This window comes from Ictidomys tridecemlineatus, chromosome 13, assembly GCF_052094955.1.
Source record: "Ictidomys tridecemlineatus isolate mIctTri1 chromosome 13, mIctTri1.hap1, whole genome shotgun sequence".
Classification (NCBI taxonomy): Eukaryota; Metazoa; Chordata; class Mammalia; order Rodentia; family Sciuridae; genus Ictidomys; species Ictidomys tridecemlineatus.
This window is the reverse complement of record NC_135489.1, coordinates 45,724,249-45,751,795: the sequence shown is the minus strand read 5'-3', so window position 1 is coordinate 45,751,795 and position 27,547 is coordinate 45,724,249. Positions and strand designations below refer to the sequence as shown.

The window sequence follows — 27,547 nt, the reverse complement described above, 5'->3', positions numbered from 1 at the left end:
AGACGGTGAGAATGGAAACTTCAAGGTATGTGTTGACCTACGATCAGAAGTCACAGGATAGAACTTTTGCCTCATTCTTTCTGCCAAAGAAAGCCACAAGTCAATCAGTGATTTCCAAAGCCAAAGTGTGATAAAAGGAGAACCTAAGATAAAGAATAAGGAGAAAAAAGGGGGAGGCTGTTTATATATACAGACAGCTCAGGGAGACCTTCTGAGGAGTTGACATACAGCTGACACTTGAGAGGTGACAAAGAGCTATTGTGTCAGGAGGCAGGGAAGGGGCATGCCAGGCAGAGGGAATAGCCTGAGCAAAGGTCCTGAGGCAGGAAAGTGCTTGAATGGGACATTGAAGAAGTGTGGCTGCTACAAAGGCCTTGTGTCTGGAGCACTGAGTCAGACAGTCCGTGGGAAGCCGCCGAAGCCACATCTGGCATGGAATAGGAATTGGAAGGTGGAAGGTATATATATATTTAATTCCCAATTGCCGTTATCTGAGAATCTATTAAATTGGTATCTCTGACTTTTCCTGAATATTTCTTTCCCTTTAAGATGTTGTCTTCTGGATTAAGAATGTTTATAAGCCATAGATCATTCATAACCTGTGTTTCCACCACAGAAGTCTGGAGGAAGGGAGAAATTAGCCAAGGCAGGGAAGGGGGTGGCCCCCTCTGAACATCCTCTTGTCCTTTGCAGGGTGTGACTGTAACTTGGAAGGTGTTCTCCCTGAAATTTGCGATGATCTCGGAAGGTGTCTGTGCCGTCCCGGGGTCGAGGGCCTGGGGTGTGACACCTGCCGCTCTGGTTCCTACTCGTTCCCTATTTGCCAAGGTAAGTGAGCAGAACCCAGTGGACTAATTCCCTCCTGAGAAAAGTCGGAGCTTCTTTCTGGCAGAGTTGCATGACCTGCACTTTAATAACTGAGCCCCTGGCTGACCTAGGAAGGCTCCCTGGGCCTGTCCTGCTGGGACCTCGTCACCTCCCCTCTCTAGTCTTCCCAATGCTACTCTTGCTCCCCATTCTGTGGCTAAGTGCTGTGGATTCAGGTTCTGGTTCTGGGGAGGAAGTGGTGTCCGAACAGGGTCTGGGAACCTGTCAGGTAGGTGGGAGAAGGAAGCGGGGCATTCCAGGGAGAAGGCCTAGAATATGCAGACTGCAGACATGGCACACCATAAACCCATTCCTCACGCGTTTTGTACCCTTGTGGATCCTCCCTAGTAAGAGTCACTGGGGGCGGGGTGGAAGGAGGAGGTGTGTGGCCTGGCCGTTAGAGCATCACAGGTGTGCAGCAAATGTGCGGAGGAATGAAGGAAGGGGTGGATTTGCCCCATTTCTCTCCTGCCTCCTCCTCTCCATCTGCCACTTGCTTCCCTGATGGCCAGTGTTGAAGGGAAGGAAAGAGAAAGAAGAGAAGAGCATCAGTCAGGGCTCAGGGCAGGAGAATGACATTGTGGCATTTGCCAGTAAATGGACGGAACTTGAGGCCATCACGCTAAGTGAAATAAGCCAATTCCAAAAAAAAAAAAAAACCCAAGGCCGAATGTTCTCTCTGATATACTCCAGGTATTATGAACAGAAAGGGACTTCCTGTAGGTAAGAGGTCACTAAACTGAGTCACTGAGACTGGAGTAGCCGGCTGTAGGCTGGACTCCTTGGGAGATCTCAGGGGAATGGCCAGTACGGCTGAGGCACCATACAAAGGTCAGGAAGCTACCAGAATCCTGGGCAAAGGCCTTGACCCCAGAGGGGAGGTGGATACCAACAGGGCCAGCCCTGCTGCTCACCCTGAATAGAAAATCAAACAGGGAAAGTGGCCGTGAAGCAGGAAGGGGCCTTTATTCTCAGGGTAGCACCGGGAAGGCAGGTCTCAGGGCTGACTTTGGGGTGTCAGCAATAGCTTTGTGGGTAATAGGGAAGAGACAGGCAAGAGCAGAGGGGGTGTGCAGAGCTGGCCGTCTTGGTGAGGTCATGATCTGGTTGATCATTATCCTGGAACTGGTCATGCGGCAGCTTATTAGAAATAAGGAAGGTGCCTGGGCTCAGGGGGAAGTTTTGTTTTTTTGTCACTAGATGTTTATCTGTTGGGTTCATGATCCCGGAATTTAACATAAGCCAAGGGAAAGAATCACTCAGAAAAGAACAGGTCAGAGGGAGCCAGACAACATGGAGTTAGTTATGTTTATGATCAGGCCCTGCTTTCGGAAGGGCTGCTGCTGCCTCCACAGCCATCTCTCTCTCTTTCTCTTACACTCTCTCTCTCAAATATTTTTTTGTGATTGTGGATGGATACAATACCTTGATTTTATTTATTTATTTTTATGTGGTGCTGAGGATCAAACCCAAGGCCTCACATGTGCTAGGCAAGCGCTCTACCACTGAGCCACAACCCCAGCCCCCCACCCCAGCTCTTTCTTTTTATTTGTTCTTTTTAGATATACATGTTATACACGACAGTGGAGAGTATTTTGACACATTCTACATACGTGGAATATAACTTTCCATTCTTGTGGTTGTACATGATGTGGAGTTACACTGTATTCATATATGAACATAGGAAAGTGACGTCCGACTCATTCTACTGTCTTTCCCAATCCCATCCTCCCTCCCTTCCCTTCATTCCCCTTTGTCTAATCCAATGAATTTCTATTCTTCCTTCCCTGCCCCTTTATTGTGTGTTAGCATCCAAGTATCAGAGAGAACATTTGGCCTTTGGTTTTTGGGGATTGTCTTATTTCACTTAGCATGAGAATCTCCAGTTCCATACATTTACTGACAAATGCCATAATGTCACTTATCTTTAAGGCTGAGTAATATTCCATTGTGTATATATACCACATTTTCTTGAAGCACACCTAGGTTGATTCTATAGTTTAGCTATTATGAGTTGAGCTGTTATGATCATCAATACGTGCCTGCATCAATATGTGGCTGCATCACTGTAGTATGCTGATTTTAAGTTCTTTGGATATAAACTGTGGAGTGAGATAACTGGGTCAAATGGTGGTTGCATTCCAAGTTTTCTAAGGAATCTCCATACTATTTTCCAAAGTGATTACATCAATTTGCAGTCCTACCAGCAATTTCTTGGTACTCAGGAAATCAGAGACAGGGTATAGCAACAGAAATGTTCACAAGCAGCAGGAAGGCAGCCTCCTTCTTACTTCCCATTTTTTAATTTATTAAAACATTTTTTTTTGCAGTGTGGCAAGCATGCATACTACGCAAACACTCTTCCACTGAGCTCTACCCAGTCCTTATGCAAATATTTCTAATTTTCAAAACTCAGTTAGCATCCAGAGCCCAACTCCAGGAAAAAATCTGTGGAGTGCTGCTTTTAGCTTTCCAGCCTCTGAACACAGGAGAAGGGTAGAATGGGTAACAGGCTCTCTCATTGGCTAGATCAGCCACACTGTGGATGAATGGGGGACAGAGCAGGAAAAGCCCTCCCCTAAGCAGCAGGACCAAGTTGTGATGAGCAAGGGTCACACTAGCTATCACCTTGGGCAGGCTATCTGACACCTCTGTTCCTCAGTTCCTAATACTAGTGCCCACCTCATAACAATGTTGTGAGGGTCACATATGTACTGACATGCAAAGCTCTCAGAATCTGGGAAGTCCTCATGCATATGTTGTTATTATTCTTTTACCAGCTGCTGCTCCCATCGCCCCACTTCATCCTTTTCACAGTACTGATCCCAGCTCCCAGTTCATCTCCCTCTTGCTTCTGTCTGAATGCCATACTCTAGACCCTTCCTTCCCCTCCTGATCTCCTGGGATGCCCATTTCACGGGCCTCTCTCCTTTGCTCTCATTTCTCTGGAGCCACAGGAGACCTCAGCCATCCTTACCCAGATGTTGGGTCACCTGGAAGGTGGGGAGTCAGTAAGGGAAGGAAGAGGGTATCTTTTCTCTCTCTCTCTTGACACTGCACAGAACTGCAGTGTTGGAAACTAGAATTCCCAGGACATCTCCTGTGGAAACATCAGCCTGGGTCATGCTCACGTTAGAATTGTTTGAGATATGATGCAGGTGGATTCTGTACCAAACTGGCTCTGTGGTCTGGGCTAGTAATTGTCCTTGTACATGTTATTTTTGTGGAAAGATATCCCAAATAATGAAGTTGGGGACGGCTTGCATTGCAAACACTGAGAGTCTCATGGACAAAATGAAGACCTAGCAAGAAGGAAGTGGGGAAGCCTTCCCTTTCAGATGTCCGCTGCAGGCCAACCTTAAAGGGACCTATGTTTGGGGCAGGCAAGATCATGAGTGGTGAAGACCAGCTTTATTTGATGAAAGCAGAGGGGAGGGGGAGGGGAGGGGGAGGGATGGAGGAGGCAGCTCATTTATTTCTCTTCTGTCAAATATTAACAATGAGTGCATCACAGATAAGATGCTTTTTATTTTTTCTTCCCAATTATATCTTAAATGTAAACTCTTTGGGGGAAAGGAGTGGACAAGAGTATCTCATGTTAATTTTGTACATAATCTGCTGCATTCATATTATTCTTATTTAGCTGCCATATTTTTAGCAAAAGCAAAATATTCTGTGAATATTTCCTCAGGAGTTTTTATTTTTCCTCCTCTGTGCCAGCCACTGTTCCAGACTCATCCGGTAGAAAGAATTACAAATATTCCAACTAAGTCATTCATACGGGCAAGGCAGTTATACTGTATTGTCATGTGTATGGATACAAAGGGAAACAATAATACAACATTTTAAGAATGCTTTTTTCCATGTTTCTTCACTACCAAAACTAATTAATTATAAGGCAGGTAGAAAATACTAGGGTAGATTGAAGATGCAGCAGAAGCGAGATGGGATTTCCAGAATGAAACTTAGTGGGTACTTTCTTCAGCAAAACAAAAAGTTAACTGGTAAAGGTGTTTTTTAAAAAATCATTTTAAGTCTCCATAAGTTGTCCTAAGAGCATATGGCAAATGAAGAAAAATATTGAAAATCGGAATATTAGAACAGCAAGAACCTGTGCATTTGAGCCATGGTCCACTCCATTACTCCCCTGCCCCACCCCAGCTCCATTCTGGAGAAGCTCCACGGCATACGTGGCCAAGAAGAAGGGGACTGTCTTTCTCCAGTCTTCATTTGGGGCTGTGGTTTCATTCTGGGAGGCCCAGGCTGCTGATGTTTCTTATCCCTGTGCAGAAGTTGTATTCCAGGTAGGCTCAGCAGAGAGAGCCAGGTCTCTTTCTTCCCTACCAACCTCCATCCCCTTGGAGGCTCTGGAGGCTGAGAATACTGAGGTGCCAATCACTCCCATCCCAGCTGGCTCAGAGAGTGAAGGTTCCATGCTGGGAAGGTCAAGCTGAGAAATCAGTTACACCACCAGGAGCTGCCACCTCCTCCCGTGCCCACTTGTAGAAGAGAGATGTCATTCCTCCTACCTCCAATTCCAAGGGACAGTGATTCTACCCAGAAACAAAGATAGGTCCGAAGGACAAAGAGCTCTGCAGATTGACTGAGGGAATTGATTATTTTAAACATGGCTGAGAACTTCATACCCAAAGGTGTTATAGAAAATAACGAAGAACTTTGTGTACAACAATTAAGAGGAGGTTGGTAGCTCTGATACAAGTGAAACAGCAGAGCAGCCAGAAGGGTAATAAAGATAATCAGAGAGAGCTACAGCCAAAAAGAACCTTCCTGATTTCAGATGATTTTGGAGGCACTAAGCTACCACACAATCAGAGAAAGACAGGGGCAGATTCAAAAACATTCCCAAACTACACACAAACCCATCAACCCAGGTTAGAGTTCCCTGGCATCAGGGGCTTAAGCCCATCCTCTGACCAAACACTGAGCCAAAAGAGCTACTTTGTCACAGTGGCAACTCCTAAGGAGTTAGGCTTAAAAATAATTCAGCCATCCCTGGCCATCTACAAGACCAAACAATGCCATCCCAGCAGTGATCAAGAGGGGAATATGGGGCAAGAAGTAACCTCTCTGAATGCCAAGCCATAACACACAGTCAAACTGTGTGTTAAACTGACCAAGGGAATTTAAGCACAATCTTTAATCAATAAATGGCTTCCATCAGTAGACAGGCCAGAAAATAAAAACAAGAGTGAAACAATCTGACTAGGAACATCAATGGCCGAACTTTGCAGGAGAAATAGGACATGGCAGAATTAGATCATCCATGTCACTAAACAAATAAACAGTCAAGCAGCAAGTGATAATAGCAATAATCCTGGTGGAGATAGTAAATCAGTAGCTGGAGTTGCTGCAATTTTTTAGAAAATGTATGTTCAAAGAAATGGGGAAGTATGGCCCATAGATAGAGGAGGAAAGCAGTCAATAGAAACTGCTCTTGGATTAGGTCAGATGATGGACTTAATGGACAGACATCAAAGCAGCTAGTACAAATCTGTGTAAAGAACTAAAGGGAATGATTCTTAATGAATTAGGAAGGCATGAGGACAATGTATCAACAAATAGAAAATATCAATAAAGAGTAAAAGTTATTTAAAAGGACCAAATGAAAATTCTGGAGTTGAAAAGTGTAATAACTGAAATGAAAAATTCACTAAAGGGACTCAATAGTTTATTTGAGCTGGTGGATGAAAGAACTGACAACCTTAATGATAGATTGGTAGCTGGGCATGGTGCCACATGCCTATAATCCCAGTGGCGCGGTAGGCTGAGGCAGGAGGACTCAAGTTCAAAGTCAGCCTCAGCAATTTAGCAAGGCGTTAAGTAACACAGCAAGACCCTGTATCTAAATAAAATATAAAAAAGGCTTGGGTTATGGCTCAGTGGTTAAAGTTCCCCCGGGTCCAATTGCCAGTACCAAAAATAAAAGAAAGAAAGATAGGTTGATAGAGGTTAGATGATCTGAAAAACAGAAAAAAAAGTGTGAAGATAATTAATAGAATTACAGGACACCACTAAGTGCACTAACATACCTACAATGGGAGTACCATAAGGAATGGAAAGAGAAAGAAGATAGAAAAATAGCCAAAGAAATAATGGCTGTAAACTCCTCCGATTTAATGAAAAACAATTTCTATACCTCAGAAGCTCGATGAATTGCAAACAGGATAAATACAAAGGGATCCACACCCAGACAAAAATAAGAACCAAGCAGTAAGATACTTAACTCCTATTGCCTCTGTAAAGTAAAAAGGCATCCCCACAAAGAGGAGTCATATGGCCTTGAAATTTAGTGCTCTGATTGGCCAAGTCTTCTTACATCCATGGAGATAGGAATGGGGGCAAGTGGGAGAATATATTCCCTATGGCAAAATCAGGATGCCACAGCTCAGGGAGGCTGGCAAAACTGTGTCCAGATCTCAGCTCTCTATAAATACTTAGTCCTTATAGATCCTATGAGAGATTGGGAAACACTCTGAGATTTAATTGTAGCATTTTGCTTTTTAAGAAGCTGACACTTTACGTGGAAAGCTTTTCAGTGATTTGTTAAAAATAGGAATTTATCTTTGGGTAGAGTTCATTTGGACTTCTGCTTCTGTTATGGTTTGGATGTGAGGTGCCCCCTCCGATTCACATGTGAGACAATACAAGAGGGTTCAGGGGGGAAATGATTGGGTTATGAGGGCCTTAAACTAATCAGCAAGTTAATCTCTGATGGGATTAAATGAGTGGTAACTGGAGGCAGGAGGGGTGTGGCTAGAGGAGGTAGGCATTGGGAACATGGCTTTGGGGGTACATATTTGTATCTGGTGAGTGGAGTCTCTCTTTCTGCTTTCTGATCATCATGTGAGCTGCTTCCCTCTGCCACACTCTTCCACCATGATACTCAGCCTCATCTGGATCCCCAAGGAATGGAGCCAGCTGTCTATGGACTGAGACCTCTGAAACTGTGAGCCCCTGAATAAACTTTTCCCCCTCTACAATGGTGCTGGCTGGGTCTTTTAGTCACAGCAGTGAAAAAGCTGACTCAAACAACTTCCAAAGGTCCCCCAGGGCCTTCTGACCTCACTGGAAGGTTCAAAGTGGTAAGGCTCGCCCACTCGAGAAGAAGGCTGGAGGACCACCAGGAAGCACTGTCTGTCCCTGTCATGAATGTTTGTGGTCAGCCTCTGCTGGATCCTGTTTGTGGCTCAAAAAATTATGGTCCCAGTGGAGGGAAAGAGGGACAAGTAACTCATGTTACCTTCTCCATCATTTTGTTTTACACTTCCTCACTTCCATTTAGAAGGAGTAGATGAAGGAGGAGAAAAGCATTGTTTTGGTTTTGTCATTCAAGCTAGAGCAGGGGAAGCAGTTGGCCTGGGGGTCCTGCCTTTGTGGAGGATGAACACATACTAATGCATGCCCTGCTTCAGAGAAGACTGCCAATGCTGAAGAGCCATTTTCTGAGCCCAATAGGAAATGATGTACCATTGCCTTATTCCTAGGTGGGTGTCCAGGTGTACCCTACAGTTTGTAGCTTCAGGTTTGAACCATTCTGATAAGAATTTGGGGTAACCGAAATTCTGCCTGTGCTAGTCTTCCTTCTCTTGTGTTTCTTTTTCTCTTTTTCTGACAGCTTTTGCTATTTTTTTTTTCTTTTTAAAGAGGGAGTGGATAGCTTAATCAGTGAATTTCAGAATAAAGTCAATGTGGTTCAAAATGCTACATCAGATAGCTCAGTATATTCTAGTCCAAAATTGTTCTTATGGGTTTCAGCTTTATTGCTTTAAATTTTTTCAAAACCTTCTTTAAAGGGAATTTTAAAATGCTTCTAAGCTGTTCTTGCCAACTGCAGACCTGGATTTATGGTTTGCCTTAAATTAATTGACTCCAGACTTTTCTAAGTACAATGGCATATTCTTCCCTTAGAAAACTCTTATATGTTGCCAGTGAGAAGTCTAGCCTCCTTCCCACTGGTTGGCATAGTCTCACAAGTCAGGCAAACCAGCCAAGGACACGGACAAAGGTACCTAGCCGATGGCAAAGGGTGCTGGGGAGGTTTCTGGCCTGAGATGCTCCTAGGAGAGCCTCCCACCATCTCCGGAGGGAAAATACCATGTGGTTGGTTGGGGGAGTCGTCTGAAGCCAAATTTTGTACAATTTTGCCTTGAACTGGCCCTTCCCTTTGAAATTCTATTTTTATCTAAGAGAATACTGACATGGTTGGTTGGAAAGGCTTAGGATTTGCTCTAGATTTAATTTCTCCAGTTCTCAGATCCAAAGAAGAGGGATTGTAATATGTATCGTGGGACTAATTGCTGGTTTTGTGGCTTTGACTAATAAGGTGCTAACCTGCTTTCCAACCAGAAGGAAAAACTCCAAAAATCTTAGGCAATAAAATCATCCCTTGAACAATAAGGAACTATGTGCAACTTTTAGTTTGCATGTTTTCTAGGTAGTGTTGTCTCACTCTTTGAGTTTATTACTCAAGGTGAACAGGATGACATTACTCATATAATACCTGTTTCACAGTAACATGGCGAGACTCAATGCGATAACACATATCAAGAACAGATTCAGGCCAGAGCCTGTAGAAGGATCTTAGTGGTTGCTCATGCTCTCCTTGAACAAACGTCTCCTGGCATGCAGTATGGACCAGGACTGGGCTTGGTCCTGGGAGACATTGGGGAGCATAGCAGACAAGAGTTCTGTCCCTTTGAACTTTTGTTGTTATATATAGGTAGAATATCCCTAATCCAAAAATCCAAAATTCAAAATACTCCAAACTAGAAATTTTCATGAGTGCCAGCCTGATGCCACAAGTAGAAAACACCACACCTGGCCTCATGTGACATGTCACAGTCAAAACACAGGTGTACTAAAAGTATTGTATAAAGTTACCATGAGGCTTTGCATGTCAGGTGTATATGAAACAGAAATGAATTTTATGTTTAGACTTGGGTCCTGTTTGTAATATATCGCATTATGTATGTGCAAATATTCCAACATCTGAAATCCAAAATACTTCTGGACCCAAGTATTTCAGATAAGGGAAATTCACCCTGCATTATTATTATTATTATTATTATTATTATTATTATTATTATTATTATTTACACTCCTTGGGAGAGAAAATGTCTGAGGGCTCAAACAATGAGGAGTCGATGGGGAAGAAGTAAACTATCCCAGGAACTCCAAAAGACCTGGACCAAGACAAAGAATAGAATTAAAATATTTAAAAAGTCTTATAGTCTTATAGTAGTTCCAAGACTGAGAAAAGCACTGCCAATATTGGAGTTTGGGTTTGAGGTTTGGAAGCCTTCACTGACGGCTGGACTGAAATGGGAAGCCAGACGCCAAGTTGAGTAATCCACCATTTTAAAATAGGTACGTGCTTTTAGGGTCCAGTCTTTGTTTTCACTTCCAGAGTGTAACTGCCTCTCCTGAGGCTCCCTGGAAAACCCCTGTGGCCCTAAGGTCCAGCATCTGGGCTGTCCCATCATGCTGCAGAGCTGTAGCTACTGCAAACGAGGCAGGTACCCTTCCTGCCTTCCATGTACATTCAGTTTCCTTAGGGCAGAGATAGCAGAAGGAAGTATCCAGGGTTCTCCAGAGAAACAGAATCAATAGGGTATGAGTGTGTGTGTGTGGAGAGAGAGAGAGAGAGAGAGAGAGAGAGAGAGAGAGAGAGAGAGAGAGAGAGAGAGAGAGAGAGCTTTTAAGGAATTGGCTCATGCCAGGGTAGGGGCTGGCAGGTCTGAAATCTGCAGGCTTGCAGGCTGGAGACCTATTCTCGGAACCCAGTCTGGAAACAGAATTCCTCCTTTTCCTTCTTAGAGGGATATCAGCTTCTTTTCTCTTAAGGATTTCAGCTGATTGGATGGGGCTCTCCCATCCAATGACGAAGGGGTAAGCTGCTTACTCAGTTTCCTGGTTTAAATGTCCATCTCATTTGAAATGGACCTTCCCAACAGCACCTCAACAGCTGCTTGACCAACCAGTTGGGCACCATAGCCTAGCCAAGTGGACATGTAAAATTAACCAACACAATTCACCCCATGCAACCATCTTGGCACCCATACACATCTCCTTAAACCATATTTAATCTCTGAGGAAAGATTATAACAAGGGGTTGAGGTTGTGGCTTAGTGGTAGTGCGCTTGCCTCACATGTATGGGGCACTGGGTTTGATCCTCAGCACCAAGTAAATAAATAAATCAAAGTTATTGTGTCCATCTACAACTAAAATTTTAAAAAAGATCATAACAAGGTCATAATTCTGCCTAATGTGATAGAACTATCCAGCATGCAACTGAAAACACAGTAACCCCTTCCCCAGAAGAGGATGTGAAGTCCTTGGGTGATGTTCACACTTCTTGCTGTCCTGTAACTTAAATGCTATAGCACAAAGTCTATGCATCTAACATTATATAACAGAGGATGAGAGAGGAAAAAACCCCAAGGTACTTGTTTCATATACATATGGATACAAACAGATATAACACTACAAAGAAGAAATACTCATGACACTTAAGTCCCCATGTTTGTGATGGGTCCCCTGGTCATAGCTGGTATCTTCTTTCAGTATACATTACCTATTTTCTTTGCCCTCAGCTAGCACCTCTGGTGGTCATTATGGAGTGACCCAAATCTTCACTGCTAAAGGGTCTAGGCCATCGCAGTCTCGCCTCAATGGGAAGACTTTGGACCTTTTTCATTGATCTCAATCACAGGGCATGGTGATACTACATACCAGGAAGGATCTCTTCTTTGTATTACAGACATGTTCTTCCTTACCCCCATTGTGGAAGAGCAGTTCCATTTTCCTTTGATTATCAGAGGAACATATTTACTCCCATCTTTGTAGATTCAGAGACATGAGGAACCCAGAGTGGCCAGGGGGCAGTTTTTTTACTTCAATGAAATCATTGCACCACTCTCTCTAGTGGAAACATTCCTCCCTTTGGAAGCAAGACCTTTAGACCAGCAGAGCATAAAAAATAGCAAGGATGAGAGATAAAACTTTTGCCAGTGGGATACTAGGGGTAATGGTGACTGGTGCCACTCCTGTTTCCATCCTTCGATTCCTGACCCACAGATTCTGGATGTGGAAAAGATAGCACCATATATTGGGTGCTGATTCAGAACATAAACCGCTTCTAGAGAACCTTACAGGGACAGATCCAAGGGCTTCCACATGGTCCTTTCCATCATAATAACCCCCCACTCCACAGGTCAGTGAACCAATGGAAAGATTTTGCTAGTGAGTATGTTTATGCTAGTTGTGAATTCCAAAATGGGGGAAATAACCACAGGATAGGTGCAGGAAGCCTGAACCTACTATGAGGAAGACCTGATCGAAAACTCTGTTGACCACTCAACCTCTGTTAGTCCCTAAGCAGAAGGCTACAATTATATTGGGGGGTCTCATAGAAGTAGTGTCAGTTCATAGCCAGTGTCCAGTAATCCCTGAAAATTATGAATATTTCCTTTTCCTCAGTGCACACTCACCCTGGCAAAAGGTCACAGTCCCATTGAGGAAGACAGGGAGATAGATTAACAAATTAAGTTTTTGATAATGTAGAGAAGTCCTTCCTCAAAGGCCTCAGCCTCTCCTTTATTCAAGGAGTCTGAATCTGGAAACTGGGTCAAATCTAGGAATTGATTGAGGGGGCATGACTCTCTGTTTTTATGTTTCAAGTTAGACTTCTACTTTTCCTAGAACTCTTCCACTTACACAGATTAAGACTCTAAATGACTTCCTATCAATTTCACATCTAGGAATTTTATGATTAACTAGCCAGCACCCTCCAACACTGTGGGTCAGGCGATACTGATTGGCTGTTTTGACTGTGTTGTCCATTAGTTATGCCCATCTTGCTTTTGGTGGTTAGGTGCTACCATTTGGCCCTGCTACTCCAGGGTCCCTATTGTATTTAAGTTTTTCAATTCAATAGTAACCGCTTCTACATCCTTAGTACCTATTTCACACATATTCTTCATATGTCTGGTTTTTGGTGGGGGGGCGGGGGGTGTACCAGGGATTGAACTCAGGGGCACTCAACCACTGAGCCACACCCCCAGTCCTAGTTTGTATTTTTATATAGAGACAGGGACTCAATGAGTTGCTTAGTGCCTTGCTGTTGCTAAAAGTGGCCTTGAACTTGTGATCCTCTTGCCTCAGCCTCCAGAGCCACTGGGATTATTGGTGTATGCTACCGTGCCCGGCCATATGTCTGTTTAAACTTGAAAAATCACAAATCGTTTTGGAGTGTAGCACACCTCATCATGGGTCACACTTTGTACCTCTCGTGCAGCACTTGCTGGGGCTTGAATCTTGAGCTCACACAACTGTGGGGCTTCTTAAGTTCAGAATCTGCAGGGGAGGTGCGCAGGGAAGAGTTCATTTTGCAACTCAAGTCTGAAGGCTGTATGTAGGCAGAATTCCTTTTTGAGGTTCATCAATCTTTTTTTTTCTTAAGGCCTTCAATTGATTGTATAAGGCCCACCTGCATTATGGAATATAATTTGCTTTACTCAAGAACCTACTGATTTAAATGTTAATTAATTCATTTAAAAAATATCTTCGTGGCACCTCTAGACTAGAGTTTGATCAAACATCTGGGTACCAACCACAGCCTATCTAGTCAAGGTGACTCATAGAATTTAACCAGCACAGAGTTCAAGAGCATTTGCTCAGAAACTTGCCACTAGGTAGGGGCTTAATCTCTGCAGACAGGTTTGGTGGGGCCCCAGTGCCATGAGAGAACACTTACAGGAATGGCAGCAGGAAATAACAGTTCTTGTCCTGCTGTTTTTCAACATCTGCTAGAGTAGCATTCGGCATGTTTCTCACATTTAGTTTCTCGTGGGGTCGGGCACTTCATACTATGTCAGTAATTCTCCAGCTCTTTGAGATCAGGGGATATGTATTTTTGTATTTACCTCCACCATAACACCTAGCCATGATGTCATCAAATGTGGTAGGTTGCCAATCAATACCTGCTGGTTGGATGGATATAAAATAGGGTGGGATGGTGGTAAATTCCCTAAATCTGCCACTTATCATGTCGCTCTGAACAAATCATACAGCCTGTAGAGTTCTCAGGTAATTTGTCGAGGATAAACTAGCTTCATTCCCCTCCATTAGTGAGATTTTATTTCATGATTCCAATGAAAACAAGGGCAAACTCTGTTTTTCATTATTATTACTACTAAAAAGCACTTTCAGGGTAAATCACCACATACAGGCTGAATTAAGTCCTGTCAAACAATGAAAACAGCATGGTCTTGTCCCCACAAAGGGCGCAGTGCTCCAAGGCTTAGTCATGTGGGACTTTTCACATCCCAAGGGTACCTATAAATAAAACATCAGAAGTGAGACTTTACTGTATAGTTCTTTTCTTTCCCAAAGTCTCAATTTGTATGGAATTCTTGAGAACTGGCAAAAAGGTGGTTGTTGTTTTTAAACTGCATGCTCTGATCATAAATTTGGATGTCAGAAATACTTATTCATTGACTGCCATTAGTTCAAGGTGGAATAGTGTAAGGAACATTCCCACGTGCACTGGGGGAGTTTGTTATTTAGAGCAACATCAGTAAGAGCAAACACTGGGTACTTCTTCTTTGCCAAACATCATGCTCAGGGCTTCTTGTACCTCATTTCTGATGATTCTTTAATGACCTCATCAGGTAGATTCTATATCAGTTTACAGGAGAGGAAACTGAGGCTTTAAAAGACTAAATAACTTGCTAATGACTGTACAGCTATTAAGTGGTGCTTAAGTCAGCTTTTTTGCTGCTGTGACTAAAAGATCTGACCAGAATAATTTTAAAGGAGGAAAAGTTTATTTCAGGGATCATGGTTTCAGAGGTCTCGGTCCATACAAGGCTGGCTCCATTCTTTGGGGCTTTAAGTGAGGCAGGACATCATGGCGGAAGAGTGAAGCAGAGGGAAGCAGCTCACATGGTGATCAGAAAGCAGAGAGAGAAAGAAAGACTCCACCCTCCAGATACAAAATATATACCCCATAGCCATGCTCCCAATGAACCACTTCCTCTAGCCACACCCCGTCTGCCTCTAGCCACCATTTCGTTAATCCCATCAGGGATTAATTCACTGATTAGGTTAAAGCTATAACCCAATCATCCTAATCATTTCTCCTCCACATCTTCTTGCATTGTCTCACATGTGAGTTTTTTGGGGACACCACGTCTAAACCATAACAAGTGGCACAGCTGGTATTTGGATCCAGATGTGTCTCACCCCAGAGACAGAAGCTCTTTGCTACAGGCTACTTTGGTGACTCTGAGAGTGCCACTTAACTTCTGATCTTCACCATGTTGTGGTGAAATACATTGTGATGATCTTTCCAGTGCCTTCCATTCTTAAGATGTGAGACCCTCTGGCTGAAGAAGTTAGCTGGGTTGTATCCTCTGTGCACACCAATCCAAGAGCAGGGTGCTCACAGTTCTAATAGGAGTGACACTCAACAACTCCAGCCCTGCAGGGTTCAGTGGGAAAGAAGCCAAGAGAGGAGTGGCCAGAATCTGTTCTCTCCACCTATAAGTGTGTATTCACCCCCTTTGCCAAAGATGATGATAACAGGTTGAAGCCGGGCAAAGGATACTGGGATGCCTTTTCCATCCATTCCCACTCCTGATGTGTAACATTTTTCCTTGATTATTTAACTCCACGAGACCTTGAGAAAATAGATATGAAGAGAGGAGGACAAAGAAAAACAGGGGTTCATTTATAGGCTGGTCTGGGTTGGAGTGGTTTGCACTCAGTTCCCAGTAGAATGTAGAATGGATCCTTCAGTGAGTCACATCTCCCATCAGCTGTCCCTGTCATTCTTCTCTTATGAACACCATTGCTGTGTGTGAGAAGCATCCCCCAAACCCTCACTAGCCACCAGCCAATCTGGCTAAATACAAAGTTATAACAACAGCATCTAGTGTTTCCTGAGTGGTCACTGTGAGAGTAGGTATCCCAGCTCTTTCTAGTATTCACTAATACTTACAACAATCTTATCAAGTAGATGCCAGGGTCAGTCCTATTTATAGGAGGGGAAACTGAGGTTTATATCAGTTGAGCATCTAGTTCCAGGTTCTAGGTCTAGTAAGAGATGGAGCTGGAACTTGCATTTGGGTCTTTGTGGCCCCACCCCAGGGGTCTGATCTGGGATGCTGTGAAATCCTCTGGCTAAAAAAGTTCAGAGGAGAAGGTCAGAGGAGAGACAGCCCCTTCCACAGCCCAGGCCCTGAGTCTGACTGATTTCTTTTCCTCCAGCCTGCCAGTGCTCAGCCCTTGGATCCTACCCAATGCCTTGCCACCCGGTGACTGGACAGTGTGAATGCTTGCCAGGGATAACAGGACAGCGGTGTGACAGATGTCTCTCAGGAGCCTATGACTTCCCCTACTGTCAAGGTAGAGAAGCCAGCAGAATGCTGGAGAGTCGGTTCCTCTCTGTGTGTGAAGCCAACCTCCCAGAGAAGCTGCAACCATCCATGGTCACCCCGACCCATTTGACCCAATCTGCCCCAGTTCAAGTCCATTGATAACACATATCTCACATATAAACATAGGCATCATTATTCACAAAGGATTGTTTGTTTCTAACTAAAAAATAATTTAAATTCTCATGTAATATATATCTGGGTTTTTTGATTACATGTCAATTCTCTGTGTATATCAGTGTGGAAAAGCATCTTCTTTGAGCGTAACCTAGCGATCTTGGCCCCTGTGCCCAGGCAGAGTAAGGCCTGCTCTCCTTACTGGCTCTCAGCACTGAGGGGAGGCACTGGGGTCTTTCCACCAGGCCCCTTGCTGAGGGCTGGGTGAGGCCTGGGCTGTGCTTCTGCCCTTGCTCCTTTCCTGCCTCTGATCCCCGGAGGGACTGTCATCACACTTCAGCACTGGCACGAGGGGAGGGACCTGGGGTGCACTGAAGCCCATGCAGTCAGGAAACAGTGAGCCAAGGAGCAGATGGAAACCTGAGAATGAAAGTGAGTTGGGTGTGATATGTGGCAGAAGGGGCAGAAATGAGTTGCCTGTGTCCTTCCCAAGCTCCCTGGTGCAGGGAGCCTCCTGTGTGGGCCAGGAGCTCCTGGTGATTTCAAAGGTCTCTTGCTCTGTTAAAAGAGGGACTTGTGCTGGGTACACTGGCACACATCAATAATCCCAATGATTCAGGAGGCTGAGGGAGGAGGATGGCAAGTTCAAGACCAGCCTCAGCAACTAAGTGAAGCCCTCAGCAGCTTTGTGAGACCCTGTTTCAAAATTTAAAACAAAACAAACAAAAATGGGCTAGGAATGTAGCTCAGCCGCAAAGCACTCTTGGGTTAAATCCTTAGTACTGGGAAAAAAGAGGGAGGGAGGGAGAGAGAGAGAGAGAGAGAGAGAGAGAGAGAGAGAGAGAGAGAGAGAGAGAGAGACTGACTTGTGAGGCTGACCCAGGAGACCCAGATTTTCCACCGGGAGAACGTGGTTTCCTGGGATCCCTTTGTGCTCTTCATAACCACTTGGAGCCGCGGTGCTCAGAGCCTACTGGTATAGGCTGTAGCACAGACTTCATTGCCTAGAACCTTCGTCACCAGAATCCTCAAGACCAGGTTCTCCTGAGAGTGGGAATTTCAGGTACCAGCCAGAGGGGCTACTCTTGCCTGGGAAGGCCCGAGGGTCCTCGGAAGGAAAGGGAATCCCAGAGTAGGATGTGCCTGTATGATGTGTCAAAATACATTCTACTGTCATGAGTAACTAAGTAGAACAAATTTTTAGAAGACCTTTAATGCAGGTGGGAAACAAGGGGGCTTGATAATTGAAGAATCAATGCTTGGTTAACTCAAGGACAAATTTATAAATAAATCCTGTAACAAGTGACCATCTCTTGGTATAATATTGCCCTCTTCTGGCCGATTGTAAATGTGCTTAAAATTTTATTCCCCCCAGTTTCTTTCATCAAGTAGCAATGACATTTTGTTAGTGGGCAAGGAATAGAGTTGTTCAGTGACAAAGGGGGCACTTTGGGATCAAGGATCGTGAACATTATTCAGGAAGACTCCCTTTGCCTTGCACTTATCAAAAACATACATACAGGTGCGCTATTTTAAAAAACAAGCAGAACTTTTAAAGCTTGAAGCATGGAGACCATTAACTGTCAGACATTTAAAACATCTCTAAATCACATACAGGTTCCAGTGGTGCTTGTGACCCAGCTGGTACCATCGACTCCAGCTTGGTAAGTAGAGGATGTGTGTAAAGTTGGCAGCTCTTATTATTCTGATTCTTACTCAAGACTAACCATGTGGGAGCTTCCTGAAATTAAAAGTAAATTGAAATAAGGCACACGTTGCTTAAAGAGGTCGGTGTTCTTTTTTTCAAAATGCCTATGATTTTGTGGGTTTTTTCTCCGGTAACAAATATAGTTTAATTAATTTTTTTTTATTCTGGAGTCTTCGGGCTTAACCTTTATTGTCAGATACTCTGATGGTGTTGCCACTATGGAGTCCTGCCAAAGCCCCTTCAGTAGCCAAGGACAAATTAAATAAAACAGGCTAGGCACAAAGTAACCCCCATTTCTTTTTTATTATTCTAAGCACATAGTGTGGTGTTCTCAAGTTTTCTAGGGTCTTTAGAAATGATCTCTCTTCTTGGTCTCATGACCTAGAGATGTGACTTCAGGCATTAGATGGACAGAGGGACAGATGTTTTGTCACTTACTATGAGGCTTGCCAGTATTAAAGTATCTCTCTCTCTCTCTCTCTCTCTCTCTCTCTCTATATATATATATATATATATATATATATATATATATATATATTAGTTATACTTGGACACAATATCTTTACTTTGTTTATTTATTTTTATGTGGTGCTGAGGATTGAACTCAGTGCCTCACAGGGGCGAGGCAAGTGCTCTGCTACTGAGCCACAACCCCAGCCCCAGGCAGTGAATCTTAAATTTTATAAAAGCATTCTTAGTAAAATACCATTCTTTACCGATTCCCAGCATCATGCATATTCAGATACGTTTCCATGTAAATTTGTATTCCACACGGTAACAGCATCCGTAGACACTGGGAATATTACAAGAAAGACATTTATTTTTTTCTCTCGGTACTTTCCTGATTTCTTTTTAATAGCAAATGTGGATTATATGTGTAACAAGTAAATGAACTTTACAAAAAGCAATTAGCCTGTTGAAATTAACCCAGTGCTGTTGTTCCCCCTGGATACAATTAATTTACTTTTCATGGCCATATTGTATTTCTGCGACAAGCCTTTACCCAGAACACTGTTTTGAAAACAGGTTTTAATTCCAAGATGTCAAATGTTAGTTTGATTTGCATTTTAAGGGGTATTGCCAATGCAAGCTTCATGTGGAAAGTCCTACTTGTAGTATCTGCAAACCATTATATTGGAATCTGGCCAGAGAGAATCCCAGTGGATGTTCAGGTAAAGTATTTATACACTGTCACTTCCTATTTTGTAACTTCCTCTTAATTTTCTCTGTTTCAATAAATAAACTCACAAAAAGCCATTTATTGAAGCAATTTAATTTGTCCAAAATCCTGTGTAATTTTGTGTGTGTGTTATTCGGTGCCTTGTTCTGATTTATGGATTTATTAGTCACCTATGAACCCCTACTGTGCAGTGTTTGATGTCTTCCCCTGACACTTTTGGCAGAAATTCTGTCATTTTCAAAAATTTCAGCGAGGGATTTTCATCCTGTTTCCATATGTATTTTATTGTCTTTAACAGCAACTTCTTGATAAATATTTTTTTTTTACCTCTTTGTTTCTATGATTCACTTGTTTTGGCTTAATTTTATTATAATTTTATACATGTATTGAAACCCGGATAACAAGTTGAACATAGCAGGTTAAATGTACTAAATTAGGTGAACCTCTCTCTCTTTTTATTTTTTATTGTGTTGGGGATCTAACCTAGGGCCTCATATCTGTTAGGCAAGTGCATTACTACGAGCTACATCATCAGCTCTGAATCTCTCTATCTGTTTTTTTTGTTTTGTTTTGTGTTTTTGGTGCTGGGGAGTGAACATGGGGGCACTTCACCAATGAACTACATCCCCAGCCCTTTAAAAAATTTTTTATTCTGAGACAGGGTCACAGAGTCTTACTAAGTTGCTTAGGGCTTCACTAAATTGCTGAGGCTGGCTTCGAACTTGCGATGCTGCCTCAGCATCCCAAGCCACTAGGGTTACAGGCATGTGCCACCACACCCGGCTGTGTATCTTTTTTTTGAGATGGGATCTCCCTATGTTTCCTAAGCTGGCTTTGAATTTATGATCCTCCTGCTCCAGCCTCCACAGTAACCAGGATTACAGGTGTGCACCACTGCACCCACTGAAGTGAGTGTCTTTATAAATAGAGTATATTTTCATGCAAGTACATCAACAATGACCTTGACATTCAAATCCCATGAGGTTGCAGTTTTGTCTTGGAGTAGCCATAAACTAACCATCCTTCTAGATGGATCATATTTGTTGGTCTGTTCTGCTAGTCTCAGAAAGCCATCCAATTTTAGGCCTCATCGTTGCTGAAGGGTGCAGGAAAGTCTACCTGCAGGTGTTGTATTGCAAAAGTGACATGTGCCCAGAGCCAGGGAGCTGTCTTTTGGGTGATCCTTGGTTTCAGGACACTTTCTTATCTCCACAGAGTGCCAGTGCCATGAGGCAGGAACAGTGAGTGGAGTTGGAGAGTGTGGGCAGGTAATGTGGGCAGGTAATGTGGGCAGGTAATGAGGGCCGGTTTTCATAGACCAAAGGGATGTGGAGCAATTGATTGAGGAGTTCCTGGGGAGCATGTTAGTACTTCTCCAGGCGTGCCGCTCATGGTCATCTTTTTCTTGCTGCTTATTGTACAATGAGCCATTTTTTCAGTCTTGAAGATGAAATCTGTAACGGTATCAAATTTTGTCATCTGGCTCATTGTTCTACAGGGAGACGGTGACTGTCACTGCAAGGTCCATGTGAGCGGTGATGCCTGTGATACCTGTGAAGACGGATATTTCGCTCTGGAAAAGAGAAACTACTTTGGGTGTCAAGGTAGTACCTACATCCAGTGTGTCCTGAGCAGAGCAAAGCGTCGAAGGACACAGACTGTCAGAATAACCTTTCTCCTGTGCTCACTGTCTTCAGGCTGATTTTCTGGGATGTGGGGCATTGGGCCAAATATTTGGTTGACACTAGTCATAAATTGCAAATGGGGCTGTTTCCACTTCTCTTTTAGCAGAACACTGTTAAAAGAAATATACCTGGAATGGGAAGATATCTGTTAATGTTATAAATAACATCAAGACTCAGTGACTTTAAAACTATACTTTGTATTATCAGAAAAGCCAGACTTTTGGAGATAGGGTTGAATTAAATAACGAAATCACAGCAACAGTTGGCCCCTTGAAGGTTACCCTTGAATGTCTCATGTGGCCCCTTCTTAGTTTATACCTTATTTACAACAGTACTGTTTCCAAATCTAGTTCAGCTCTTGGTCTATCACTAGCTTCACATTGGGCATCTGTGTTCCAGCTGGCCTGTGGTCATGCATCTCCAACTTAGAAGTGGACTTTTGGAGGGACAGGCCATTGCCACTAGGAAGACTCCTGCCTATTTCAAACCCTTGCCAGATACAAGGTGTGATAGGAAGAGAGGCGGTGCTGTAACCCTGAGATTTTTAGTGTTCCTTTCTTGTAGAGGGAGGGAAGTGTTCAGTATGGGGATGGTAACCACAGCTGTTTCCTGACTTCCAGGGTGTCAGTGTGACATTGGCGGGGCACTCACATCTGTGTGCAGCGGGCACTCTGGAGCATGCCAATGCCGAGAGCATGTGGTGGGGAAGGCGTGCCAGAGGTGAGTCTTCCGGAGGTTTCCTCCTGTGTTCATGTGATGGGAAGCTAAGACCTCCCCATCTGTACTGCCATTGTAGCCAAGAGCAAAGGAGTCCTAGGAATCAAAAGTAGATGAAAAAACTGTACAATATAATTCAAAATCTGGACATTTGTCTATGAGTTAAGTAAAATAGGAGATAATGATGCCCATAAAACCTATTCCATTTTGTAAGCCAGGGAGCACCTGCATGTCAGAGTTTCCAGATTCGAAGTGGACAGGTGCAGAAGGACAGGGGGGCATGAGGAAGCTGGAAGCATGGGGTATGTTCACCTGGGTGAACCCTCATGGACAAGTCATGGCATGGAGGAACCAAGCAGAGAGCCAGCTCCAGTTCTTGAAAGAGAGAGAGAATAAGGGGCAGATGGCACATGGCCAGGTTCCTGGACCACTGGCATTTAGTTTCTGCTGCTCCCTCAGAGTCATTAGGGAGTGAGTGGCAAGATCAGGTATGTCACAACCAGAGGGTAAGAAAACTTCCAGAGTGGGGAAGAGGGCTTCATCTCATGCAGAAGTAAGTTAAAATGAACTAAGAGCAGCAAAGCAACATGGAGATTGAGACCCAGAGGGGGCCATACAAGTAGCAGCTTATTGTCACCCCATCTGCTGTTTATAGATGGTACACACACACACACACACACACACACAAACACACACACAAATATATATATATATATATATATATATATATATATATATATATATATATATATATATATATAACATGATCCATTCATAATAATTTCTCAGTGGAGGGAGGGAAAATTTAAGTGTAAATATTCTGACTTTTAATCATGTGCTGGAAACTCTGGGAAATGCACAGAAAACCAGACACCTTCTTTACTAATTGCACCACGGACAGATTAATTTTAAAAATCTTGTATGTAGTTACAGTGATTTGTATCTAGTATGGTATTTCTCTTCTTTCCCTCATTGTTTTCAACACTTGGATTCTAAAGGTCAGGGTCACCACGCTGTGCTTTTTCAGTCTTCCTAGTTGGCTTTCACTGCTGGGCTTTGTAGAAGGTCCAGGAGAAAGAATAAACCTGTAAATTTGTTTTCCTGAAGCCAGTAGGGCATGTGAAGGACCAGAAGTGATTTGTGATGTTTTGTAATGTAAATGTGTTCTGTTTTGCTCCTTTTTACCCTTATGTTTACAAAATGAGTTTTTCCCTACTCTAGCAAATGTTTTTTCTTCTTCCATCTATGTAGGTGGAATAATATAATGCAACCAAATAATATAATGCAACCAAATAAAAATTGAATTACCCATCCATAGGGAAAAATATCAACCTTTTGAATTTTAGCATATATTTTTCATATTTTGCATTTGTACATACACACATATGCACATATGTATATATATACACCTCGAAATTTAGAATATGTCCTTTGATATAGTGGCAAATGACAACTGAAATGAAGGGTGGTCAACCCATGTATATGGCATATCAGCTTTTCTCCTGCCTGGCAAATCTTGTAACCTTTTGTATTATGTCCTCCCAAATGTTAGTTTGTGATTTTTTTCTAAGAATTTTTAGGTTTGTGTGTAAGTTTGAAAAGTATTTACATTCAGTTTGTTTTCTAAATAATTTTATTATAAATTTAATAAATTTTCATTGTAGAAAGTAAATGTTTATGATAGTAAAAAGGCAAAGAAAAAAATCTTCATTTTACCACCCAGAGATAATCTTTTTTAGTACTTTTAGTATATTTTTTCTAGATTTTGTTTATGAATGAAATTTAGTTTTATTTTTTCATGATAAATATTTGTCATGATATTATTAACAAATTATCTGTTAATTTCACATAATATCACAAATATTTCTTTTAGCATTAAATTGTCCTCAAAATATCAATGGTTATATATTTCATAAAATCCATATTTCCTAATTTTTTTGTACATTCACATTTCTAAGTTTTCACTGTTTTAAACATTTTAATATTAATCCTTTGATAGTGTATATATAAAGTCATTCTTTAGAATAGATACCTTGAAATAAGATTATTGGGTCAATGGATATGAAAACTTTTAAGGTTCTCTGTAAATTCACCTCAGAAATATAAGCATTCCTTTTTTCCTCCTTTCTTTCTCACTTTGTTGTTGTTGTTGTTTTGAACAGGAGATTGAACCTGGGGTTACTCTTCCACTGAGCTGCATCTGCAGCCTTTGTTGTTTTTTTATTTTGAGACAGGGTCTTGCTAAAATTGCTTAGGGCTTTGCTAAGTTGCTGAGGTTGGCCTTGAACTTGTGATCCTCCTGCCTCAGACTTCCTAATTGCTGAGATTACAGGCATGCACCACCATGCCCAGCAAGTGCTTCTAATTCTACTTAAAGCAGAGGATCAGAGCCTTTTATTTTTTTCCCTTTGACTAATTGACTAATTATAATTGGTTTTTATGGCTTTAAAACCACTAGCTGCTATTAGCTTGTGACTGGATTGGCAAAATTTATCATTTGAAAGAACTTCAAGTAGTTTGAATTGCCACACAGCATTGGTATTTTTTTTAAAATAGTTTTTAGTTGTTGATAGACCTTTATTTATTTATATGTAGTGCTGAGAATCGAACCCAGTGCCTCACACATGCAAGGCAAGTGTGCTATCGCTGAGCCCCAGGCCAGCCTTGGGATATTTTTGATCCTCCTCTGTGTCTGACACAACAGGACTCTTTAAAGGAAACCCTTAATTAGTCAGCACCACCCATATAGTGATGTCATGCAAGATTCTCATTACTTGTAATATAGTTTCAGAAAAAAACAAGTCAGAAAAGTCATTCTAATGATCAAAAGTGTACATAGAGAAACTTCTTTGACTTGTAAACTAGCATATGAAACATTTTATATCCTGTTCACCACTCTATCTATGTATGGTGCACAGCAACAGGGCCTGGAACATAGATATTTATGTGAATGTTTTCATTGATAAAACAGTATTTTAGATAAAAGAGTGAGGGTCCACTCTCATTTGCCTTTATTTAATGCACTTTGTCAACTTTGTGGAGTTCATTTAGCAGTAATTATTGGAGTGAAGAATATTCAGATGGTCAATGAACCTAACTTGCTGTATCTACATTTTATTCCTTTAAAAGGCCTGAAAATAACTACTATTTCCCAAATTTGCATCATATGAAGTATGAGATTGAGGATGGCACTGTACCTAATGGAAGAGACCTTCGGTTTGGATTTGATCCCCTGGCATTTCCTGGGTTTAGCTGGAGAGGATATGCCCAGATGACCTCAGTACAGGTAGGCAGCCAGTAGGCCACAGCTTCACGGCAGGGTGGCAACACTCTCCAGGGGCCATTGAAAGTGAACTGTCCCCAGAGTGGATTCCAGGATTCTTTTTCTCCAGAGGCTGGGTTGGAGTCTCAATTAAGGTTAGGCTTGGGTTTGGGGTAAGGTGAGGTTTTAGCTGATAAATACACGTGTGGATTCCAAAGGTCATTGCTACTTTCATTTGGTCACCAATCAGAAAATGAAGAAATGAAGAAAAATGGTGCTCATCTCTGGACACTTTTCACAAGAAGAAGGAAGTTTCTAAAATGACATTAGCTATATTATCACACAAGGGACATTTCCTTTAGAGACATTTGTGTGAAAAAAAAATAAGTTAGTTTAAATAATTCTAATATAGTTAGTGTCACTAATTTTTTTATTGATCATTTTTAAATACAAATTACCCTGGGAATAGAAACTAAAAATAAATGATGAGTTTTAGTTAGTGCTATTTAATTATTCTTTCCCTTACTTCTCCTTTGCTTCATTCTTCTCTATTTTATCCATCCTTCTTTACTTTACATTAGAGTAAGGATGATTACATGTTGTTTACCTTTATACCCTTATGCGATATTTACAACAAAAAATCCTGTAGAGTCATTGAGCAGTTTTGACCTCAGAATTTCTCTTGGAGGTTGATCCCTTTGAGCTGTGTCTTGGCGGAGAAATTCACAAAAAGAGGAAGTCTGATGACCATGGTAGCTCAACACTTATCCTGAGAAGATTCAGGTCTAGAATACTCCATAGAGAAACTGAGATAGGCTCATAGTTTTCCTGATTCTAATGCTGCTTTTTGCCTGGTCAAATTCCCCCCAGCCAATCTGCCTTTCCCAAATAACACCTAGAACCTTAGAACACCTCACTTTCTTCCCCTTCTGCCCAAAGACAGAAATTCAGTTTCCTTAATGCTCTGATCTCATTTCATTATCAAAAAATGTCAGATTCTATAAAGTCAGAATAGCATGTCAATGATTGATCAAGAGCCCAATCAAGGTATAGACCCTCTCACAGGTGAAAAAAAGTTTGATTGACCCAAATAAATGAGTTTCTAAGGATAGATTTTTCTGAGTCTTTTTGGTCAGAGGACATTGGTGGTGTCCTTGAGTGACCTCTTTGCTTATTTATCTCCCAACTTGAAACTAACACTGAAAGATGAACACAGTCAAATTCTGAGGACCACCAGGTATTCCTGACTGTGGGTCACATGTAGCTCCATAGCTCCTGTATCCAGGGCCAGTGATCCTACCCTAAGTCAGTCTGTTGTCACCAGATTCTCACTTAACATATTTTCCCTGCATTGCAACCAAAGATGCCGGGAAAGAGACCAAAAGAACCGGATCTGAGATTTTCCACACTTCATGAACTTTCCTTAGACCACAGTGGATCTGAACATGTCTATGGTTCCAAATTAAAATTGCATAGGTTCTGCAATGCTTAGAGTATTGTACGAGCCTCAGGGCTTGGAAACCACTGGCTCCTCCTTCAGGTGGAAAATCCAACATTTCTCCTCGGATAAGGGCTTGAGATAAAACTTCATAAGACATAATAGGCATAGTTTAGTGACATCCACATTTTATCACTAATGTGTTTGGAGTCTTTAACCTTTCCACAGCCACCATTGGCTTCTGTGACCATTTAGATTTTCTCCATGTGAAATGGGTCCTAGAGTAGTCTCTTATGGGGGTGTGTGTGAAATAATACACTTTCCTTTCCTTCTCTTCTGCCCTTTTATTTTTTCCCAGCCAGTGGTGGTTGTCTCCGTCACCATGGCTTTCTTAAATTAGTCCATCTAATCCTTCGCTCTGTCTGCCTGATCACAAAAAGGTCAAAAGAGGATCTCAGTGGCTGAGAGAGCATACTGTCCCTGTAAGTGATTTTAATTCATTGTTAGGCTCGATTGTTTCCATATAATTCCTTGGTCCTTGTTGAGTGAGCGTGAACATGTGTGTGTGAGTGTGTGTGTGTGTGTGTGTGTGTGTGTGTGTGTGTTGTATATAAGTTCAATAGTGAAACTCAAATAGAAGGAAGTCATTGGTTGGCTAGCATTTCTTTTAACCTGTTTTCTGTGCTTCATGGCTTTTTGATCTTTTTCAGAATGAAGTAAGGGTGATGTTGGATATGGGGAAGCCAAATCTCTCCTTGTTTCACATTATTCTGAGATATGTAAACCCTGGAACTGAAGCCATTTCTGGCCATATAACCATTTATCCATCTTGGGTGAAGTCAGGTGGGTAAAATTCTAAGTCTCTTTTCAATAATAAAGAAAAATGATCAAAAAATTATTTTCTCCAATTTTCCCAAAGGTAATCCTTCTTAGAAAACATTACACCTAGTAAGTGGTTGGATTGGACAGTTCTCTGGATGCTCTTTGTTACCTTCTCATTCTCTAAAGTTCCTGATTATTTAACTTCTTCTGTTAAATTATCATTAACTGTGACTTTAAAAATGATATAGCAACCTTTGTACCTTGGCTGATCCAATGTGTCATGATACCTTCA

The 27,547-nt window shown here is 42.1% G+C and overlaps 1 protein-coding gene across 8 annotated transcripts in view; it reads left to right on the top strand.

Annotated features, from left to right (window-relative positions):
• Lama3 (laminin subunit alpha 3) overlaps nt 1–27,547 on the top strand; it is a 240,987-nt gene that overhangs the window by 94,681 nt on the left and 118,759 nt on the right. For 7 of the 8 annotated variants that reach the window (XR_013429632.1, XR_013429633.1, XM_078030246.1 and 4 more), the window contains exons 12-20: nt 694–828; nt 16,160–16,297; nt 18,061–18,107; nt 19,224–19,323; nt 20,547–20,599; nt 20,830–20,935; nt 21,637–21,736; nt 24,863–25,019; nt 27,144–27,276. Coding sequence is in view for 6 of the 8 variants with exons in the window: in XM_078030246.1 (XP_077886372.1) it covers nt 694–828; nt 16,160–16,297; nt 18,061–18,107; nt 19,224–19,323; nt 20,547–20,599; nt 20,830–20,935; nt 21,637–21,736; nt 24,863–25,019; nt 27,144–27,276 (969 nt within the window). In the remaining 2 variants the exon portion in view is untranslated. The remainder of the gene's footprint in view (nt 1–693; nt 829–16,159; nt 16,298–18,060; nt 18,108–19,223; nt 19,324–20,546; nt 20,600–20,829; nt 20,936–21,636; nt 21,737–24,862; nt 25,020–27,143; nt 27,277–27,547) is intronic. The other variant, XM_078030247.1, reaches the window with a different exon arrangement.